Source organism: Camelina sativa, chromosome 20 (genome assembly GCF_030686135.1).
Source record: "Camelina sativa cultivar CO46 ecotype springtype chromosome 20, ASM3068613v1".
Classification (NCBI taxonomy): domain Eukaryota; kingdom Viridiplantae; phylum Streptophyta; class Magnoliopsida; order Brassicales; family Brassicaceae; genus Camelina; species Camelina sativa.
Genome location: NC_141899.1, coordinates 36534661 through 36552452, shown reverse-complemented (window position 1 = coordinate 36552452; position 17792 = coordinate 36534661). Strand labels below are relative to the sequence as shown.

The following is a 17792-nucleotide window of genomic DNA, read 5'->3' as shown; positions in this document are numbered from 1 at the left end:
CAATCAACGAGCGTCGGGACCAGGCGTTAGTCCGGATCCAGAACTACCAGAACGCGGTAGCTCGATACTATAACTCCAAAATCCGAGGCAGACCCTTGGCAGTGGGCGACCTCGTCCTCCGGAAAGTCTATGAAAATACCGAGGAGCTCAATGCAGGAAAGCTGGGAATTAATTGGCAAGGACCATACAGAATTACTCGCGAAGTCCAAAATGGAGTTTATCAGCTCGAGGATTCAGAGGGAAAACCAGTCCCGAGGTCTTGGAATTCTCTACACCTTAAACTTTTTTACAGCTAATTTCTTTGTATCAAACTACGATTCAGCTTGATCCCGATAAGGGTACGTAGGCAGCCCACTTCGGGTCCAGCTATCCATATTAATAAAATTTAAAGTTTTCTTAAACTTTTTTATTAATAATGGTTCCTCAAAAAAAAAAAAAAAAAAAAAAAAAAAAAAAAAAAGCCGTAGTCTGACTTCGCATCTATCATATAATGCCGAGGTCTAAGTTCGCGAGCCTAAACCGAAGTTCTCACTTCGTATTCAGCTTTACTTTAAAGCTCAATATTGCGAAAACTCTAAACCAAAGTCCTCACTTCATCCTCCGCTTAACTTAAAGTCAAAGCTTAGTTTCGCAAAACTCTAAACCGAAGTCCTCACTTCGTACTCAGCTTTACTTATGAAAGTTGGGATGTCATTTTTTCGAACTATTTAACCGAAGTACTCACTTCGCGTTCATTTCTGCTCGTACCATCTTTTCAAACAATAGGTTTTGGAAATTTAGTTCGTATTGTGGAAATTAAACAAAAGATGGCACAAAAAGAGTAGTTAATACGGAGTGGTCACCACGACCAAAACACTCCGAAGTACGTCTAAAAATAAATACGACAAAACAGGGGGGCAACCCGTGCCAAAACAACCCCGATATAGAAACTACTGAGTATGGGGAGCGGGGTCCGATGCCGCTTCGGAAAGGGCCAGTACCATCTCTTCAAGCTCCTCTACCGACTTGGTGTTCGCTAGAAAGTCGTCCATCCCCTGATTCGACATTTGCCCGAGATTAGTGCCGGACTCGTCGATTGTAATGCTCAAAGGGTGTTCGCTGCATAAAAGATCGGGCGTATCCGCCAAAAGGTCTGAAAATCCAGAGAGGTCGAGGTCACGGAGAGTTACCTTCGAAACCTTTTCGTCGGCCTCCTCCTCGTCGGCTTTCAGGAGCCCGAGCTCAGCTTCCATGTCTTGGATTTCTCCCCTCGAGATCTCCTCGATCAGCATCCGGTTAGCCCTGATCTCGGCGGCTCGGATCTTGGCTGGGGCCAGTTTCTCCCTCTCTTCGAAAGTGACTTTCACCTCCTCGACTAATGGACGGAGAGTTCGTCTCATTGCCTGCCTTTCTTCTCTCCGCACCCTTTCAATCTCGCAGCTATTTCCAGCTTCGAGCAACTGGTTGCAGAGCTCGACCTCGTGCAACCTACTCCTTGCCGCCTTCGCATCCTCCGCGGCCTCGTAGTAGAGGTCTCCCGCCTTCTTTAGTTTGTCTCGGAGGTCTTCGTTGGCAATTCTGAGGTCGAGCACCTGTACCTCGGCTCTCTTCATCCGAGCCCGGATTTGTTCGGCTTTCTCCATGGTAGCAGCGTTCTCGGCCTCTAATCTGGCGTACTCCTTCACCTGGGCTTCCAGATCAGCAATCTTTTCCCGGAGATGGCTCACTTCGGAAGAGGAAGGAGAGGCAAACAGCTGATCTTCGTAAGACGCTACCGAGGAGTTGAACTAGATCATTAGCTGGGAAAGTGCAGCTCGTTAAAAAACGGCGAAGGTGGTAAAGAAAAACAAAAGCTAAGGAAGCATGTGTCACTAACCTCGCCAATCTTGTCCGTGAAGCGGAAGAAGTTCGCACGGTTGAGTTCGGACATGTCTGCAAACGCCGGAACCCGAACTTCTGGCCGAGTGTAACTCCTCATCAGATCAGCTGGGGATACAGGGGGAACTGAAATGAACAAACGATGTTATTCTACTTGGTCCCCGAGACCCAACAAACAAACAAAAAAAACACCTCGAGTTGTTATTACCTCGGGGGGAGGAACGACGTTCCTTTGAAAGCGGCCTGCCAGAGGAATCCCCGGACTCCTTAGACCTCCTCTCTGAGGAAGGACCCCTATCTTTCGAACTGGACTTACCTCGCTCGTCTCCTGACGAACCAGTCCGAGCTCGGCTCTTCTCGCGAAGAGGCAAGGAAGTCTCAGGTTCCTTCCTCTTTTTGGACGAGTCCGCCCGCTGGGAGCTGACCTCGACGGAGGGAGTAATAACCTCTCGCGGCTCATCACTAGAGTCCGCTACGACAATTACGGCAGGCCCGGGCGAACTAGGCAGGAGCCCGGAAGCCCCCATAAGAGGCTCGGAAGGGCCAGCAGGGGGTGCTGAAGTCCCGTCTACCTCAGAGGAAGAGGGACCAGACTTCTTAGGTAGGCGAGCTTTGCCCTCGGCAAGCGCTGCCGCCATCTTCAACTTCGCATCCTTCTCGGCGAGTCGGCAGGCCCTTTCCTCTCTATAATTCATCTCCGAAGTGCTTATGGGGTCAGAGCAAACGAGAGAACGTCCCTTGAGCCGCGCTGTGGATTCTCTAATCCTTTCACACGAAAATGAGTCCCAGGCGCTCTGACCCTGGCTGCAGAACCGCGAGAAAAACTCCACGAAAGTAGGGCAAAGCAACCCGCGCTCGAAGTGGTCTGAGACAGGAACGACAAGGAGTAAGTAACAGAAAGAATAGTAATGTATTAAGGACACCAAACTAAGAGCACCGTTCTACCAATTTTCGAAGTCCACTTCGATATGTGTGAATTTGCGAGGTGGCCAAAAGTGAGCTTGTTGACCGGGAAGAAAAAGTAAGACTTCCGCCACTTCTCATCTTTCTCAGGAAGGTCGTCGAAGACCTTCAGTCCGGAAAGCGGACTTACGTAGAGCGTGCCCTTGGTGCGACCTGTCTTCACCGTGTACACTTGAAGAAAGTCGGCCAGGGATAGTTTGTAGTCAAACTCTTCCCCCAGAGTTTGAAGACACATGACGGTTCGGACAAAGTTCGGGCACATCTGGGGGAGAGCAAAGCCCAGTTCGAACATCATCTTCACGATGAGTTCGGGAAGGGGAAACGACAGACCACACGCGGAGAAAAATATCTCGAACGCGCAACAGTACCCCGGGGGAGGATTCTCCGGAGACTCGTGAACCTCCGGGAACCTAATCTCGATCTCCGAGGGAATCCCAGTGGATCCCCTAATCTCGGCTATATTCTCCACCGAGAGAATTGACGGCGGATGAGGGCCAAAAACGCCTGGAATCAGGGGTTTTGTGGGTTTACCCGACGAGGATTTCGGAGGAGACATTCTTTTCTGGGAAGTTAGTGAAGAACGAAGGAAGAGTAAAGGTTTTTTCCGGTGAAAGTAGAGAGGATTACGGGAGAAAAGAGAGAAAATCTAAGAGCACAAAAACATAAACACGATTGAAGATTAAGGGTGAGAGAGAAGTCGAGGATTACCTTTATACACGGCACCAGAAAGCAATAATTGCCTGGGGAAGTGAAAGGTCTCGCACCGTTTCTTTTCTCTCTTATAACCAACACGCCACCTAGTGGGCCCCGAGGCTTGTTCGGGAAGGCAAATCCCATCATTACCTCAATCAAATCGTGGAGATATAGGGGAATATTCAGTTTCCCGAAATTGATCGCTCGAAGGTTAAAAGTCCCCCGAACTGTTCAGCTCGGGAGACTTGGGGGGCAACTGTTGTACCCACGATCTGCCATCTCGGGTAATAGGCAAGAGGGCCTAGGCCGGGCTTGTCTAATGGGCCGAAAGCATGTTACCGATCGGCCCATCAGGCCCGGAGAAAGAAAGAGAGCGCGGAGACGCTTCATGCTGGTCAGCTCGCAGCTCAGGCCCGGTCAAAGATTCCTGCATTCAAGAGGATTAATTAGTCCGCGCAAATTGTGTCTTATTAATTGTGCATTAATTGGGTAATTAATTGGTCGGTATAAATATGTAAGGGGGGTGTCACTTGTAAGGATCGAATACTTTTTCCAGCAACAGCAATACAAATTCAAACTCTCAAACTCTCTCTCAATTCAGTTCGGAACTTTTTTACGGCGATAAGCTCCTCCACATTTAAATCACTTCGGAAGGAGAAGCTCATTCTCAGTTCTCACAATGGTGTTGGAGATTTCTCTGCTCTTCTCTTCCTACTTTGTCTCCTCTCATATGATGAAGCTCTTGGTGGGTCATAGAAACCAATGGCAGTACTAGGTTCACCATGGAATGAGTGTCTCTCCATTTCATCCTCAAATTCATCTTCTTGTTCTTCTCTTGAGTCCACAACAACTTCAGGGTTTGGATTGGAGGTACTTGCAATGGCTAGCTTAGCTTCCACATTCTTCAATCTGTTGTGCAAACTCTTCATTCCCTTGACCAACTTCTTGATGTTTTTCCCTTGCCAGTTAGCCATACGCTGGAGAAGATGGATGTGGCTGTGTGCTGCTCTAAGAGACTTGTTTGTAGTGGCCTCTTCAAATAGTTGGAAGGCATACCTAGCACTACCATAGACTGGACTAGGAGGAGCTTCTTGTTGATCATCCTCAGCTTGACTTTTCTCCTTGTTTGAAGTTGTTGTTGGAATCACTGGCCCATCATCCTTAAAGGAGTAGAGGAAGTCATCTTGTATTTGGCAGCATATTCCAAACATGGCATAGAGAGATGTGACATCCTTTTGAGGGAGCAAGAGCCTCTTCTTCCTAAAGCTTGAGAAAATGTACCCATAGTAGACATAGAACCCCTTCTCAGTTTGGCCATCCAAATAAGTTGTCTTCTTGAGGTAGACTGGATCAAGCCTTGCAATATCATGGTCAAACTCTCCTAGCTGAACCCCCTTTGCTTGTAAGATGGGGGTGACAAGACCACCCATACTTAGAGTTGGTGTCTTATCACTTGTTGTCCAAATCCAACTTTGGTAGTGGAGCATTTGATGGAGGAAGACTGCAGCAACACATGTGTTTTCGGCATTGGAGAATGGCTGGTTCCCTCCTTCATAGGTCCTTATGAAAGGTTGTAGCCCTGCTAGAAGACAACCAAGTTCATTTGCCTGAACACCTCCAGCTTCTCTTCTTGCAAAAAGAGTGTGAGAGAGAACCTTGTGAGCATATCTCACTGTAGGATGCTGAATGCTTGAGTTCTTGAGCTGACCAGGTTTGTACTTTCCCACTCCAATATCTTGCCAAAAAGAACGGAACTCCCTTGGGTTGATGTTGTATTCCAATCTTGTTCCTGGTGGAAACCCATAGATAGCCCCTAACTCTCAAAAAGTCATCTTGTAGTGCTTCCCCTTAACCTTAAACTCAAAATGCCCAAGATCTTTAGCTTCCTCCACCATCTCATCTTCATAATAAGTCACTGACAAGGATGCAAGGAACTCTCTTGTTGGCTCAACATAGGTGGGAAAAGCCAAATTGAAGAACTGTCCTAATCCCAAAGTTGTGAAGATAGTTTGCATGTCTTCAAGGAGGCCAGCATTGTGAAGGAATTCATGATCTGGGTATCTGGTTGGGGCAAATTTAATTTGCTTAAGGCGCTGCATCAGTTGGGAGTAGGTAGGCTTCTTCTTAAGTTGCTTGCTCTGCTTTTCCTTAGCAGCTGGAGGTGGTGGAAGTTCAGAGTCACTCTCACTCATACCCCTTTCCTCTGAATCACTATCCTCAATCACAGGCTCCTTACTCTTCTTCTTGCTTGCTGAAGCTTTTTGTGTAACAAGTGAAGACTTAGAAGGAACTGCCTTTTTCTTCTTCTTTTCAACAACCCTTTCCACTACCTCCTTTGTCTTTGTTTGTTTGTCTCCAGGTTTCAAGTTGGTTCTACCCATTGTTCCTCTAAAATACACAAAAACACTTGAAAGATATTAGTAAGGCTCACTAGGAGCCACAATTTGTAACCACAGCTAATAAGTGCCTAGTGTCTAGAAGATAAATCAACAAAATTAAACCAAGGGAACAAAGGTGAACCAACTGTGACAAAAGCTTCACAAACAAACTCAAAATTTGCTTCCTAAAAATTTAAGAATTTCGATTATCCCCTAACTATGTCAATTTGCCTTCAAAACCATTAGTCTCTTCCAGGATGATTAAATCAACAAAAGACAAGGTAAAGAAACTATCAAATTAAAATTTCCCCAAAATTTTTGATTTTCTCAATCTCAAGAACCCTAAAAGCTCATAAACCAAAATTTTCGAAATTAAACACCAAACAAAGCAATTCAAACAAAATCTAAACCAGCTAAAGCTATTATGAAGTTCAACAACCCTAAATCAAGGCATAAATAACTAGCTGGTTGAATCTAGCACATACTGTGTTTAAACTTTAATGGGGAAAAAGGGGAGATAGAGAGTTGTACCTTGCAATTGAAAACTAGGGAAGAAGAAATGGTAGCTGATAGCAGAAGCAATTAAAGGAGCTTGAAAAACCGAAACTATCACACAAAAATTCTTTGAAATCGATTGAGAGATGAGAGAGATACAAGGTTTTTAGTGTTCTAAGGGATTTAATCGACAAAGTAAGAGGTGAGAAAGAGATGTCGGGTTTAAGAGGGTTGAGAGAAGGAATAAATTGGCCAGGAATCAGTTAAAACATTGAGGAATCAAGTCGGTTTACTAGGGTTGAACCGAAATAAACTGAAAAGGGGAAAAGAGACTCACCTTGGCACACTCCATCGGCCGGCCTTTGACCGATGACCTTAGCCGATGGTCACCACGCGGGGCACTTTTGACCGCTTCCTTTGGCTGCGTTCCCCTTCACACCTTAAACCACTTTTTCTTTTGATTCGCAATCGGCCACGTTTTGACCGCGTCCCTTGGCCGGTGGCACTCACGCGGGGAGCCCTTGGCCGCGTCTCCTAGCCGCGTGTGCCTTCGCACCAAAAGCCAACAATTTCTTGTGATCCTCGATCGGCCTTGTTTTGACCGCGTGATTTGGTCGATGGTACTCACGCGGGGGACCTTTTAACCACGACTCCTGGCCACGTGTACCTTCGCACCAAAATCGGGTTGACTCACGCGGGCACAGTTGTGCCGATGGTTATGGCCGCTGGTCTTCACACGGGGACGTCTTGGCCGCGTTTCACTACCGATTGAAGTCGACTGCTTACTCTATCTGTTCAACACCAAGTTCACACTAGTCTCCCAAACATTCTAATATTCACTACTCAGAAACACACAAATTCAAACACAGAAACTAAAAGAAATGTAGAGGATATTTACATAAGGATACCATGGGAATGCCTCCCAAATGCGCTTGTTTTACGTCTCTAAGCTTGACGTTACTGCACCGCTTAGGCGTTTTGAGGGTCTGAGAGAGAAACAGTTGTTCCCTCCTCAATGAAGTCATTTGCCAAGTAGTTCTTCAGCCTCTGTCCATTAACTACAAACTCTTTTCCAGCCTTGTTCAGTAACACAAAGGCTCCATAAGGTCTAACCTCCTTGATTTTGAATGGTCCAGACCAGCGGGACTTGAGCTTTCCCGGAAACAGCTTCAAGCGGGAATTGAACAGCAACACCAAATCTCCTTCCTTGAAAACCCTTGGAAAAATTCTCTTGTCATGGAATGCTTTTGTCCTCTCCTTGTAGATCTTTGAACTCTCATAAGCTTCAAGGCGAATCTCCTCTAACTCATTCAATTGTACTAAACGTTTCTCATGAGCACTCTTGATATCAAAGTTAAGAAGCTTGACTGCCCACATTGCTTTATACTCTAACTCAACTGGCAGATGACAAGACTTTCCATAGAGAAGGTTGAATGGAGTTGTTCCAATTGGTGTCTTGTAGGCAGTCCTATATTCCCATAGAGCATCATCCAATTTCTTTGCCCAATCTTTCCTTGTGATACCAACTGTTTTCTCAAGAATTGACTTGATTTCTCTATTTGAAATCTCAACCTGACCACTAGTTTGGGGATGGTAAGGTGTAGCAACCTTATGCTTCACTCCATGTCTCTTGAGAAGACTCTCAAAGACCTTGTTGATAAAATGTTTCCCTCCATCACTAATGATCACTCTTGGAATACCAAACCTTGGAAAAATGATTGTCTTGAACAACTTCAACACAACCTTTGCATCATTGGTAGGACTAGCTATGGCTTCCACCCATTTAGACACATAATCAACAGCCACAAGTATGTAATTGTTACCATAGGAAGAAGGAAATGGTCCCATAAAGTCAATTCCCCATACATCAAACACTTCAACCTCTAAGATAGGAGTTTGTGGCATTTCATTTCTCCTGCTGATATTTCCTCTTCTTTGACATGAATCACACTTGGAGATGATCTCTTGAGTGTCTTTGAACATTGTAGGCCACCACAACCCAGCTTGAAGAATCTTTGTGACTGTTTTGAATGTAGCAAAGTGACCTCCATAGGCTGCTCCATGACATAGTTCTACTAACCCTTCAATCTCCTCCTTGGCAACACATCTCCTATAAATCTTGTCTTTACAAAGAGTGTAGAGGTATGGTGCATCCCAATAGTAGTTGTTGATATCTTTGAAGAACTTTTTTCTATCATAACCAACCAAATTTGGTGGCTCAATCCCACAAGCAAGGTAGTTAACATAATCAGCATACCAAGGACCATTCTCTTCCAACCTCATGACCTCTCCAAGCTTCTTCCAAGTCTCATTGGTGTTTTCAAGCAGTTGAATCACCATTATCTGTTCTTCAGGAAGTGCATCATTGATTGGAATCTCATTGTCAATCCTTAATCTTGATAGATGATCAGCTACTCCATTCTCAATGCCCTTCTTGTCTTTAATCTCCAAATCAAACTCTTGAAGTAGCAATATCCATCTTAACAGCCTTGGTTTAGCATCCTTCTTTGCTAAGAGATACTTCAATGCTGCATGCTGCATGATCAGTGTGAACAACCACTTTTGAACCCACCAAGTATTGCCTAAACTTCTCAAATGCAAAGACAATAGCTAGGAGCTCTTTTTCTGTTGTAGCATACTTGACCTTGAGCCTCATCTAATGTTCTACTTGCATAGTATATGACATGAAGCTTCTTATCTTTTCTTTGACCAAGACACTGCTCCAACTGCATAGTCACTAGCATCACACATGATTTCAAATGGCAAGTCCCAATCTGGTGCTTGAACTATTGGAGCACTAACCAACTCTTCTTTATCTTCTTGAAAGCTTGAAGACACTCCTCATTGAACTCAAACTCAACTTCTTTACACAACAACCTTGTAAGAGGTCTAGCAATCTTTGAGAAGTCTTTAATGAACCTCCTATAGAACCCAGCATGGCCCAAAAAGCTTCTTATTCCCTTGACCGAATTTGGAGGTGCTAGATTGGTCATCACATCAATCTTAGCTCTATCAACCTCAATGCCTTTCTCAGAGATCTTATGACCCAACACAATTCCTTCTTTAACCATGAAGTGACACTTCTCCCAATTCAAGACCAGATTTGTCTCCTCACACCTCTTTAAGACCCTGCACAAATTAGAAAGACAAACCAGAAAAAGAATCTCCATAGACAGAGAAGTCATCCATGAAAACCTCCACAACATCCTCAATTAGATCAGAAAAAATTGACATCATGCATCTTTGGAAAGTAGCTGGAGCATTACACAGTCCAAATGCATCCTTCTATAAGCAAAAGTACCATAAGGACATGTGAAAGTAGTCTTTTCTTGATCATTAGGATGTATGAGGGATTTGAAAGAAACCAGAATAACCATCAAGAAAGCAATAATGAGTATGACTAGCAAGCCTCTCTAACATTTGATCAATAAATGGTAAAGGAAAGTGATCTTTTCTAGAAGCAGCATTGAGTCTCCTATAATCAATACACATTCTATGACCCAGTTATAGTTCTAGTAGGAATCAACTCATCTTTATCATTCTTAACAACTGTAACTCCTCCTTTCTTTGGCACCACATGTACAGGTGAAACCCATGTACTATCTGATATAGGATATATGATACCAGCATCAAGGAGTTTAAGAATCTCTTTCCTCACCACATCCCTTAAGTTAGGGTTTAACCTTCTTTGTGGTTCAATGGAAGTCATTGATTCATCATCTAAATGAATTCTATGCATGCAAAGAGTTTCTGAAATCCCTTTTATGTCATCAAGTGAATAACCAATAGCTCTCCTAAACTTTTTCAATTCACCTAGAAGAGTAACAGTTTCATGTTCACTAAGCTCCTCATTGATAATGACAGGGTAAGTAGAGTTTTTACCTAGGAAAGCATACCTTAGCCCCTTAGGGAGTGGTTTGAGTTCAATCTTGGGTGCCTTAAGCTCACCTCCAATCCTCATTCGAATTTACCTCAACTGAACACACCACTTGCTTTTTCAACTCAAGGAAGCTTTCACCATCTTTAGAAGGCTTGTGAGAGTCAAGAATCTTTTGATATCCCTCACTATCCTCCTTAAGTAACCAAACTCTCCTTGCTTAACTGTCAAAGTGCTTTGGAGCTCATCTTCTATAGCCAACTCCTCCAAAAGCTCATCAGCCAAAGCTTCCATCTTCTCAATGTAGAACACTTGACCACCAATTGTAGGCTTCCTCATCACTTGGTTGATGTCAAAAGTCAAAGCTTCCTTTCCCAAATTCAATTGAATCTTCCCACCTTTCACATCAATCATGGTTCCAGCAGTTCTTAGAAATGGTCTCCCCAAGATGAGTGGATCCTTTGGTTCCTCATCCATTTCAAGAACAACAAAAGTCGGTTGGAATCTCAAAATGACCAATCATCACCGGAGATCTTCAAGCACTCCAACAGGGTCCTAATTGATCTATCAGCAAGAACTAGGGTGATCATACACTTCTTGTAGTGTGTGAAACCCAGTCTCTTAGCAACCGAGAGAGGCATCAAACTCACACTAGACCCCAAATCACATAAGCAATGGCCAAAAAGATAAAGGTCCTAGAGTGCAAGGGAGAGTGAAGCTACCAGGATCTTCAAGCTTCTTTGCCACCACTTTGTTTTGAATGATAGCACTACACTCATGAGTCAAGATAACCATTCCTTGGAGAGCTTTCTTCTTCTCCAAAACTGCATCCTTGAGGAACTTGCTGTAAGAGGGGTTCAACAAGAATTCATCAATGATAGGCATTGTGATAGCAACATCCTTCATTTGTGCATCAAACATGGCTCTATACTTGTCAACTTGTTGCTTCTTGAACCTCCCAGGAAATGGCAGCCTTGGTTCATAAGGTGGAGGCACAAACAGAGTTTCTTTGGCAACACCTTTACTTTTCTTGGTAATTTCATCAATGGTCTTGTCTTGCTTAGGCTCCTCAACCACTTTACTCTTCCCTTTGTCAACCACAATTCCTTCAGCTTCTTTATCTTTACCCAAATCTTTCAATATCAGCTCATCTTCATCATCAATCTCAACCACTACCTCCCCTCCTTTAGGCTCAATGTCCCTATTGAGCTCATTAGTTGGTAGCTGCTTACCACTTCTCAACATGATGGCATTTACAAACTCCTTTGGGTTGGTTTCTGGTTTTCCCCGGTAATGACCCATTTGTCTTGTAGAGGAGGAGGAGCTTGTCCTTGGACCTTGTGTTTGCAGCCTCTCAAACTTAGCATTCAACTCACCATAGACATTGTCAACCTTATGGTGTATGGCCTTCATTTGTGTAGCAAGTTCAATAGCTCCTCTCCTTTGTCCTTCTAGGAGGTTGTCGAAGTAGAGCATTTGTGTCATCTACTTGACCTTGAGGCTGTGGTGCATGCATTTTTGTTGAGGTTAGGAATAGCTTTGAGGCTTTGCTTGGTAATTCCCTTGAGGCTTTTGTTGATAATTGGGTTGAGAAGGAAAACCAGGTGGTTTTTGTGGTGGATAAGACTGATCTTGTGGGTTCTCCACATTGGTGCTGCGGTAAGAGAGGTTAGGATGGTTGCGGTAAATGGGATTGAACTTGTTATACCCTTGTCCACCCACATAGTTGACTTCCTCTTGACCTTCAACACAAGCATCCATGCCTTCTTGATAAAGTTCACATTCATTGACAAAGTGAACTTGCTTTTGATTAGCCATAAGCATCTTATCCATCTTGTCATTCAATGCTCTGATCTCCTTTCTGTGTTGCTCATTCATATCAGAATAATCTCTTGAGGTTCTGTCATAATCTTCTCCATAGTTCCCATCACTTTGAGCAAGATTCTCAACTAGCATCATCCCTTGTTCTGCATTTTTGGCCCAAGAAGTTTTCCATTGCTTGCTGTATCAAGTAGCATTCTATACTTAGGCAAAACTCCTCTATACGAGTGTACTCAACTGTGACTCTTTGGAGAAACCATGATGTGGACATTGAGAGATGTACCCCTTGAATCGTTCCCAAGCTTCACAAAAACTCTCATTTCCCTTTTGAGCAAAGCTTGATATCTCATTCCTTAGCCTTGCTGTTCTTGTAGTAGAGAAGAACTTAGAGAGGAAGGCTTTCTTACACTGATCCCATGTGGTAATGGTGTTGTGAGGCAGATTCTTTTCCCAAATGTGAGCCTTATCACCAAGAGAGAAGGGAAAAGGCGCAGCTTGAAGGCATCTTCAGAGATACCATTGATCTTAACAGTCCCACAAAACCTATCAAATTGATCCAAGTGATCAAGAGGGTCTTCCATTGCCAAACCATGAAATTTTGATCCTTGAACCATGTTGATAAGACTGGCCTTGATCTCAAAGTGATTGTTCTCAACTGGTGGAGCTCTAATTCCAGTTCTATGTCCCATTGACATTTGGTGCATCATAGGCTCCAATGAGAGGGGCTTCGTCTTGGAGGATGGATAGGAGCTTGGTTTTCATTGGGCTGATCATGTCCATTATGACCAGCGGCTGGAGGCGGGTTGTTCTCCATGGCTAGGCGGGCTAGACGGCGGTTCTCTCTTTCAGACGGTGAATGTCGTCACAGGGCTGAAACAAGTTTGCTAAGCCGTGGCTCTCTCAAGTTCATACACCCTGAAAATCAAAGAAAAACCACCAATGCAACCCAAGTAACAACAGTGTAAAGTAAATGAATAGTCTCAAGCAAAAATGAAATCCTAATGGTCAATTAGAATGCAAACGGGCAACGGCACCAAATTGATGTAGTAACTTTCAGTATCAATTATTTATCAATCCACAATTTGCAATCAATCAACACACCAAGAATACACAAAATGCTTAATCTATTCTTAAACAAGTAAAAGGTTCTTATGTCACTACTTATCTAATCAAAGTTACTCAAATAAAGTAAACAAGACAATGCAAACTCAAGGCAAACAAACTCTAATAGCAAATATACTGGAAATCAAGAGATTAACAAGAGAACCTTGGGCAAGGTAATTGACTTGGGAGATAGCTGATTAATCCTAGATGTCTAAGTAACAATCAAGAACAATCCTATGGCTAGAACACTAATGCAAATCAATTCATTTCCATGATAGAGATCCTATGCTAATCAAGTGATAATCAACAATTTCCAAAGGTAATCACAAGACAAACATGCAGTAAGAACAAGTTCAAATACCTCTAAGCACCCTAATCATCAATTTCCATTGGCTAGGAATGCAAAGCTCTTGAAAGTTTGGTTCAGGAATTTCATCAAACACCTTGTGGGCATGGAAATCCTAAAGTCTAGATTTAAGCTTGATCAAGGCTATCTAGCAACATTATCACTAATCAAGATAGGAAATGCATAAAATAAACCCTAGACATCAAAGATCAACCATCTATCTCCCTAATCTACCAAGCCCAAAGTTCTTAAAAGATCTACTCACTAATCATCATGATCACACAAAGGAAGAGGTTTGTCTTTGTGAAATCATATAAAAGCTTGTAGATTAGGAGATTAGAAAGACAAATTTGCTATTAAGACTGGGAAATCAACCAAAGAATCAATAACCAAGAGTAAACAAGCTTAAAAACCCTAAGTGGCTGCTAAAACCAAAGATAAGATAAGACATCTGTTTTCTTAATAGGTTTAGAGTATTTATAGTAAAGGAGAAAAGAACCTAGGTCAACCCAAACAAACTGGGTCAAACCCGGGTCAACAATAAAACAGGATTAGTGTGAACTCCATCGGCCATGGTTCGGCCGAGTGCTGCGGCCGCGTGGGCTCGACCGGTCTAGGTTTGGCCGCGTCGCTTGGCCGCGTGTGTCTTCGCGCCTTCAGCACTTGAACTCCATCGGTTGAGCTTTGGCCGGGTGGTGTGGCCGCGTGTGTCTTCGCGCCTTCAGCACTTGAACTCCATCGGTTGAGCTTTGGCCGGGTGGTGTGGCCGCGTGTCTTCGATCGGGGATCTCTTGGCCGTGTGGGATGGCTGCTTGTGCGTTCGCACTCTCACCTTTCGACAACTACTCCTCTTTGCAATAAAACAGACCCAAATGCTCCAAATGTGTAGGGATCACTCCAAGAACCTGAAAGAATAACAACTAGATGCAAATGCTCCTAAAACAACCTAGAATGACATGATTATGCAACAAGATTATGCAAAAACAAGGCTTAAAACCTAACAAAAAACACAAGATAACACCGAAGCAAGCCAAAGGCAACGGATCATCACAATCATCATGTGATCAATGCCGAGAGTCCCCACTAGCCATACCAGCCATAGCCGATGCCATGCCCTACGTACCACCACCGTACCTGCTGCTTATGTCTGCGAGACAACTCCTAACCACCACCATCCTCACCACCTACCATCACCATTCTTTTATTTTAGGTATGTTTTAGCATTTTTATTTTCTCATTATTATTGATGGTTTTAGGTTTTTGTTTCAAAGAGGATGCATTTAGAGATATATCAAATAGAATTCGAATGGACTTAGCCTAGTTCATACTCGATGTCAAGCAACCAAAGGAAGTACACACGGTTAGTCACCACATTTTCATTCCATAGCCGACTTCTAGACAATTTTGGGCAACCATAATACGTCTAAGAGTCAACACAAACACATTCCATCAAGGTGACATTGTTCTTAAACCCTACAATTTTCCTTATGAATTTTTATCCTCATCTCTTTCTTTTTTCCCACCGAGGACGGTGTGATTTAAGTCTGGGGGGAAGGATGTTTCCATCCTATACTAATGCTACTTTTCTATTTTGTTGACTTGAAACCTTTTTCCACTTTTTACATTAATAATTTTGACATTTTATCGAGTCATATTTTTTTTTATTGAGTCAAAACTAGTAGGGGATTATGATCTTATTCTAACAGTTTATTTGATTTGGATTAACACTCTTATGACTCTTGATTATGCTTGACAACGGAACCAAAGTTTGGAAAGACTGTGAGCTGACTCAACAATCCCCCAAGTCCCTATTCGATGGATATTCAGATGATCTAACGTTGTCTCTAATTTTTATAGGGACCTAAACCGGACTTAAATTTCAAGCCCTGGGAATTGGTATACGTTGGACTAGATCTCTACATTCAAGCCACACAAGACATTGCACTTCTTCAAAAGTATGTTCCCCTCCTCTCTTCCATTCAATACTATAAAAAGAAAAGAAAAAAAAAGAGAATAAAAGATGAGATGATTTTGATAAGTTTAGAGAGGTAGGTAAATTACCTATGATCTCATTATTCTACTCTTGAGTCAAATGATCACACAAAGCTTGGAAGCGAGGGGTAGGTAAATTACCGATGACCCCAGTATTCGCCTACACCTTTGATAAAAAAAAAGAAGTGAGAAAAGGGGGAGGAAAGGAATCATATGAAGAAAGTCTTGGCTTGAAGAGAGTCTGCAAGCCATTGACCAATTTTCCCTTGGTAAGATTTCACTTTTTATTATTGTTTAATCAATGTAAAGATATGACAATGGAGATTATGGAAACTCTAAGAATTGTGGGATCAAGGAGAGTTGATGACTCTCATGGTGGATTACAAATGGAAGTTCCTATTTTCAAGGCGATGAAGAGTGCAAAGACAATATCCCCCAAAGATAAATGAACTCCCAGTATTTTCAAAACCTCTTTTCCATGATTTAGTTTGATTATTTGCTTGAGGACAAGCAAAGACTAAGGGGCTGTTATTGGAGAGGTGATTCCTAATTCCATATGGAATTGTAAATTTTAAAAAATCAAAGTACATGGATTTTGAAATAACATGTTTTATCCTTGGATTTGGATCCTTCTATTTTACACTTTCAAATCCATTCAAATCGATTTAAAACATAATGTGGATATTCAAATCCAAAAACAAATGATAGATCCAATAACATGGGATGTTAACAAGTATTTTGTAAATCATAGATCCAATAACACATCATAAGTCTGGGGGAGTTGATAACATCATTATTTTACCCATTTTAGCTATAGTTTTAGTATGCATTTAGGATGAGTTTAGTATGATTTCAAGGCTTTAATGTCTATTAGCAAGTACTTTAGGTTTCAAAAAGGGTTTACAGGGTTTATAGCAAAAAGAACCAAAAGGCAAGGAAAATACGTTCTAGGGAAAGTTTCAGAGCTTTACAGTACGGGCAACGTTTTGAAGAACTTCCAGAACTCACATTTCGACGTACTTGGTATCTATGGAAAGCTGAGAGAGTCATCTTTTTCCTAGAAGTGGAATCAAGTCGATCCATCCAACCATGCGGAAGTTATGCCCGAGTTACCGAGACGTACCTTAAACCAACCTAAGAAGAACCATCAAGCCCATGGGCTTTTATTTGAAGGCCTGACCACCGACCACCATGGCGGCCCAGTCAAGTCTTCACCACCGTTCTAGAAGCTTCCTTACACCGCCCCTTGCCATGTACTTATCAAGAAAGACGTTTCTACCCTTATAAAACCCTAACCTAGACATAACCCTATAAATACTCTTCTAAGCCCTAGGGTTTAAGGTGTGCCCAAAAAGTGCCTCAAAGGAGCCGACGACCAGAAGAACAGCCACGACTTGCAGCCCTCTCTCGTCCCTCTCTTGAAGCCTTGGAGATCACCAAACTCTTTAGTTTTCTATTTGATTTGTACTTTGTTTCTAAGGGAGAAGATCCTTACAACTTTGTTTGACAATCGTTGAAGTAATATCTAAACCCTTTCTCTCTATTTATTCTTTTATGTTTATGAATTATTTAAAACATTGCTTTGATGATTCCCTTAAACATGCTAGAGTAGTTTTCTAGTTGGGTTTAAAGGGATAAATCAAAGGGGGGAGATGATCTTAGTTTAGGTGGCAATTTTTAGGGTTTGTTAGATTTAAATTTTATTACCCTCATGAACTAAATATGATCTAAAGTGTGTGTGCTTTGCCAAAAAGCTTTCATGTGTGCTTGACCTAGCTTAGATGTGTGGGAGACATAAAAAGCACATACCCCTTACCTATGGAATTCCACGGATGTGACTCGAATCTATTTTAATGCTTTGATCTATGCATCGTAGCCTGCGACAGTTGAGTTACGGGGTGTAGTGATCTTAGACGGTTAGCTTGAGAACTTTAAGTTAACGGTTTATTAGTGTTTCGTAGTCCGAGTTTTAGATAAACAAACTAACCCTAAACTTTCCTAGATAGGTAGATCATTGAACCCTTGCGATTCCCCCTTGATGCCAACGCTTGTCTCATTTATTTTACTTGCTTTTATTTACATTCATTTGCTTGCTACAACCGTGACAACCAAAACCCCTTTTTATTGAGTCCTAGCCTAAATTACCTCCGTCGGATTCCGTTGAACAACAACTCTCTCTCTGTGGGATTGATCCTTAAATACTACTACCGATTAGCTGTGCACTTTCAGGCAGTTATGTGGGTCTTTTAAGGTAAAAGATTTGAAG

The 17792-nt window shown here is 42.6% G+C and overlaps 1 protein-coding gene, 1 non-coding gene and 1 pseudogene across 2 annotated transcripts; 1 reads left to right on the top strand and 2 right to left on the bottom strand.

Moving 5' to 3' along the window:
* Positions 1-929: 929 nt before the first annotated feature.
* On the bottom strand, positions 930-3376 carry LOC147919975 (uncharacterized). The gene is made up of 4 exons (XM_087504190.1): positions 2803-3376; positions 2066-2722; positions 1856-1983; positions 930-1766 (listed from the first exon to the last, which is right to left on the bottom strand). Exons 1-4 carry the CDS (start codon positions 3374-3376, stop codon positions 930-932), a joined length of 2196 nt encoding a protein of 731 aa, XP_087360316.1.
* A 5089-nt stretch (positions 3377-8465) lies between these two features.
* On the bottom strand, positions 8466-10347 carry LOC147919974 (uncharacterized; annotated as a pseudogene).
* A 1990-nt stretch (positions 10348-12337) lies between these two features.
* LOC147919973 (small nucleolar RNA R71) lies at positions 12338-12444 on the top strand. The gene has a single exon (XR_015594346.1). It is a non-coding gene; the product is annotated as a small nucleolar RNA R71 (small nucleolar RNA).
* The last annotated feature ends 5348 nt before the right edge of the window (positions 12445-17792 follow it).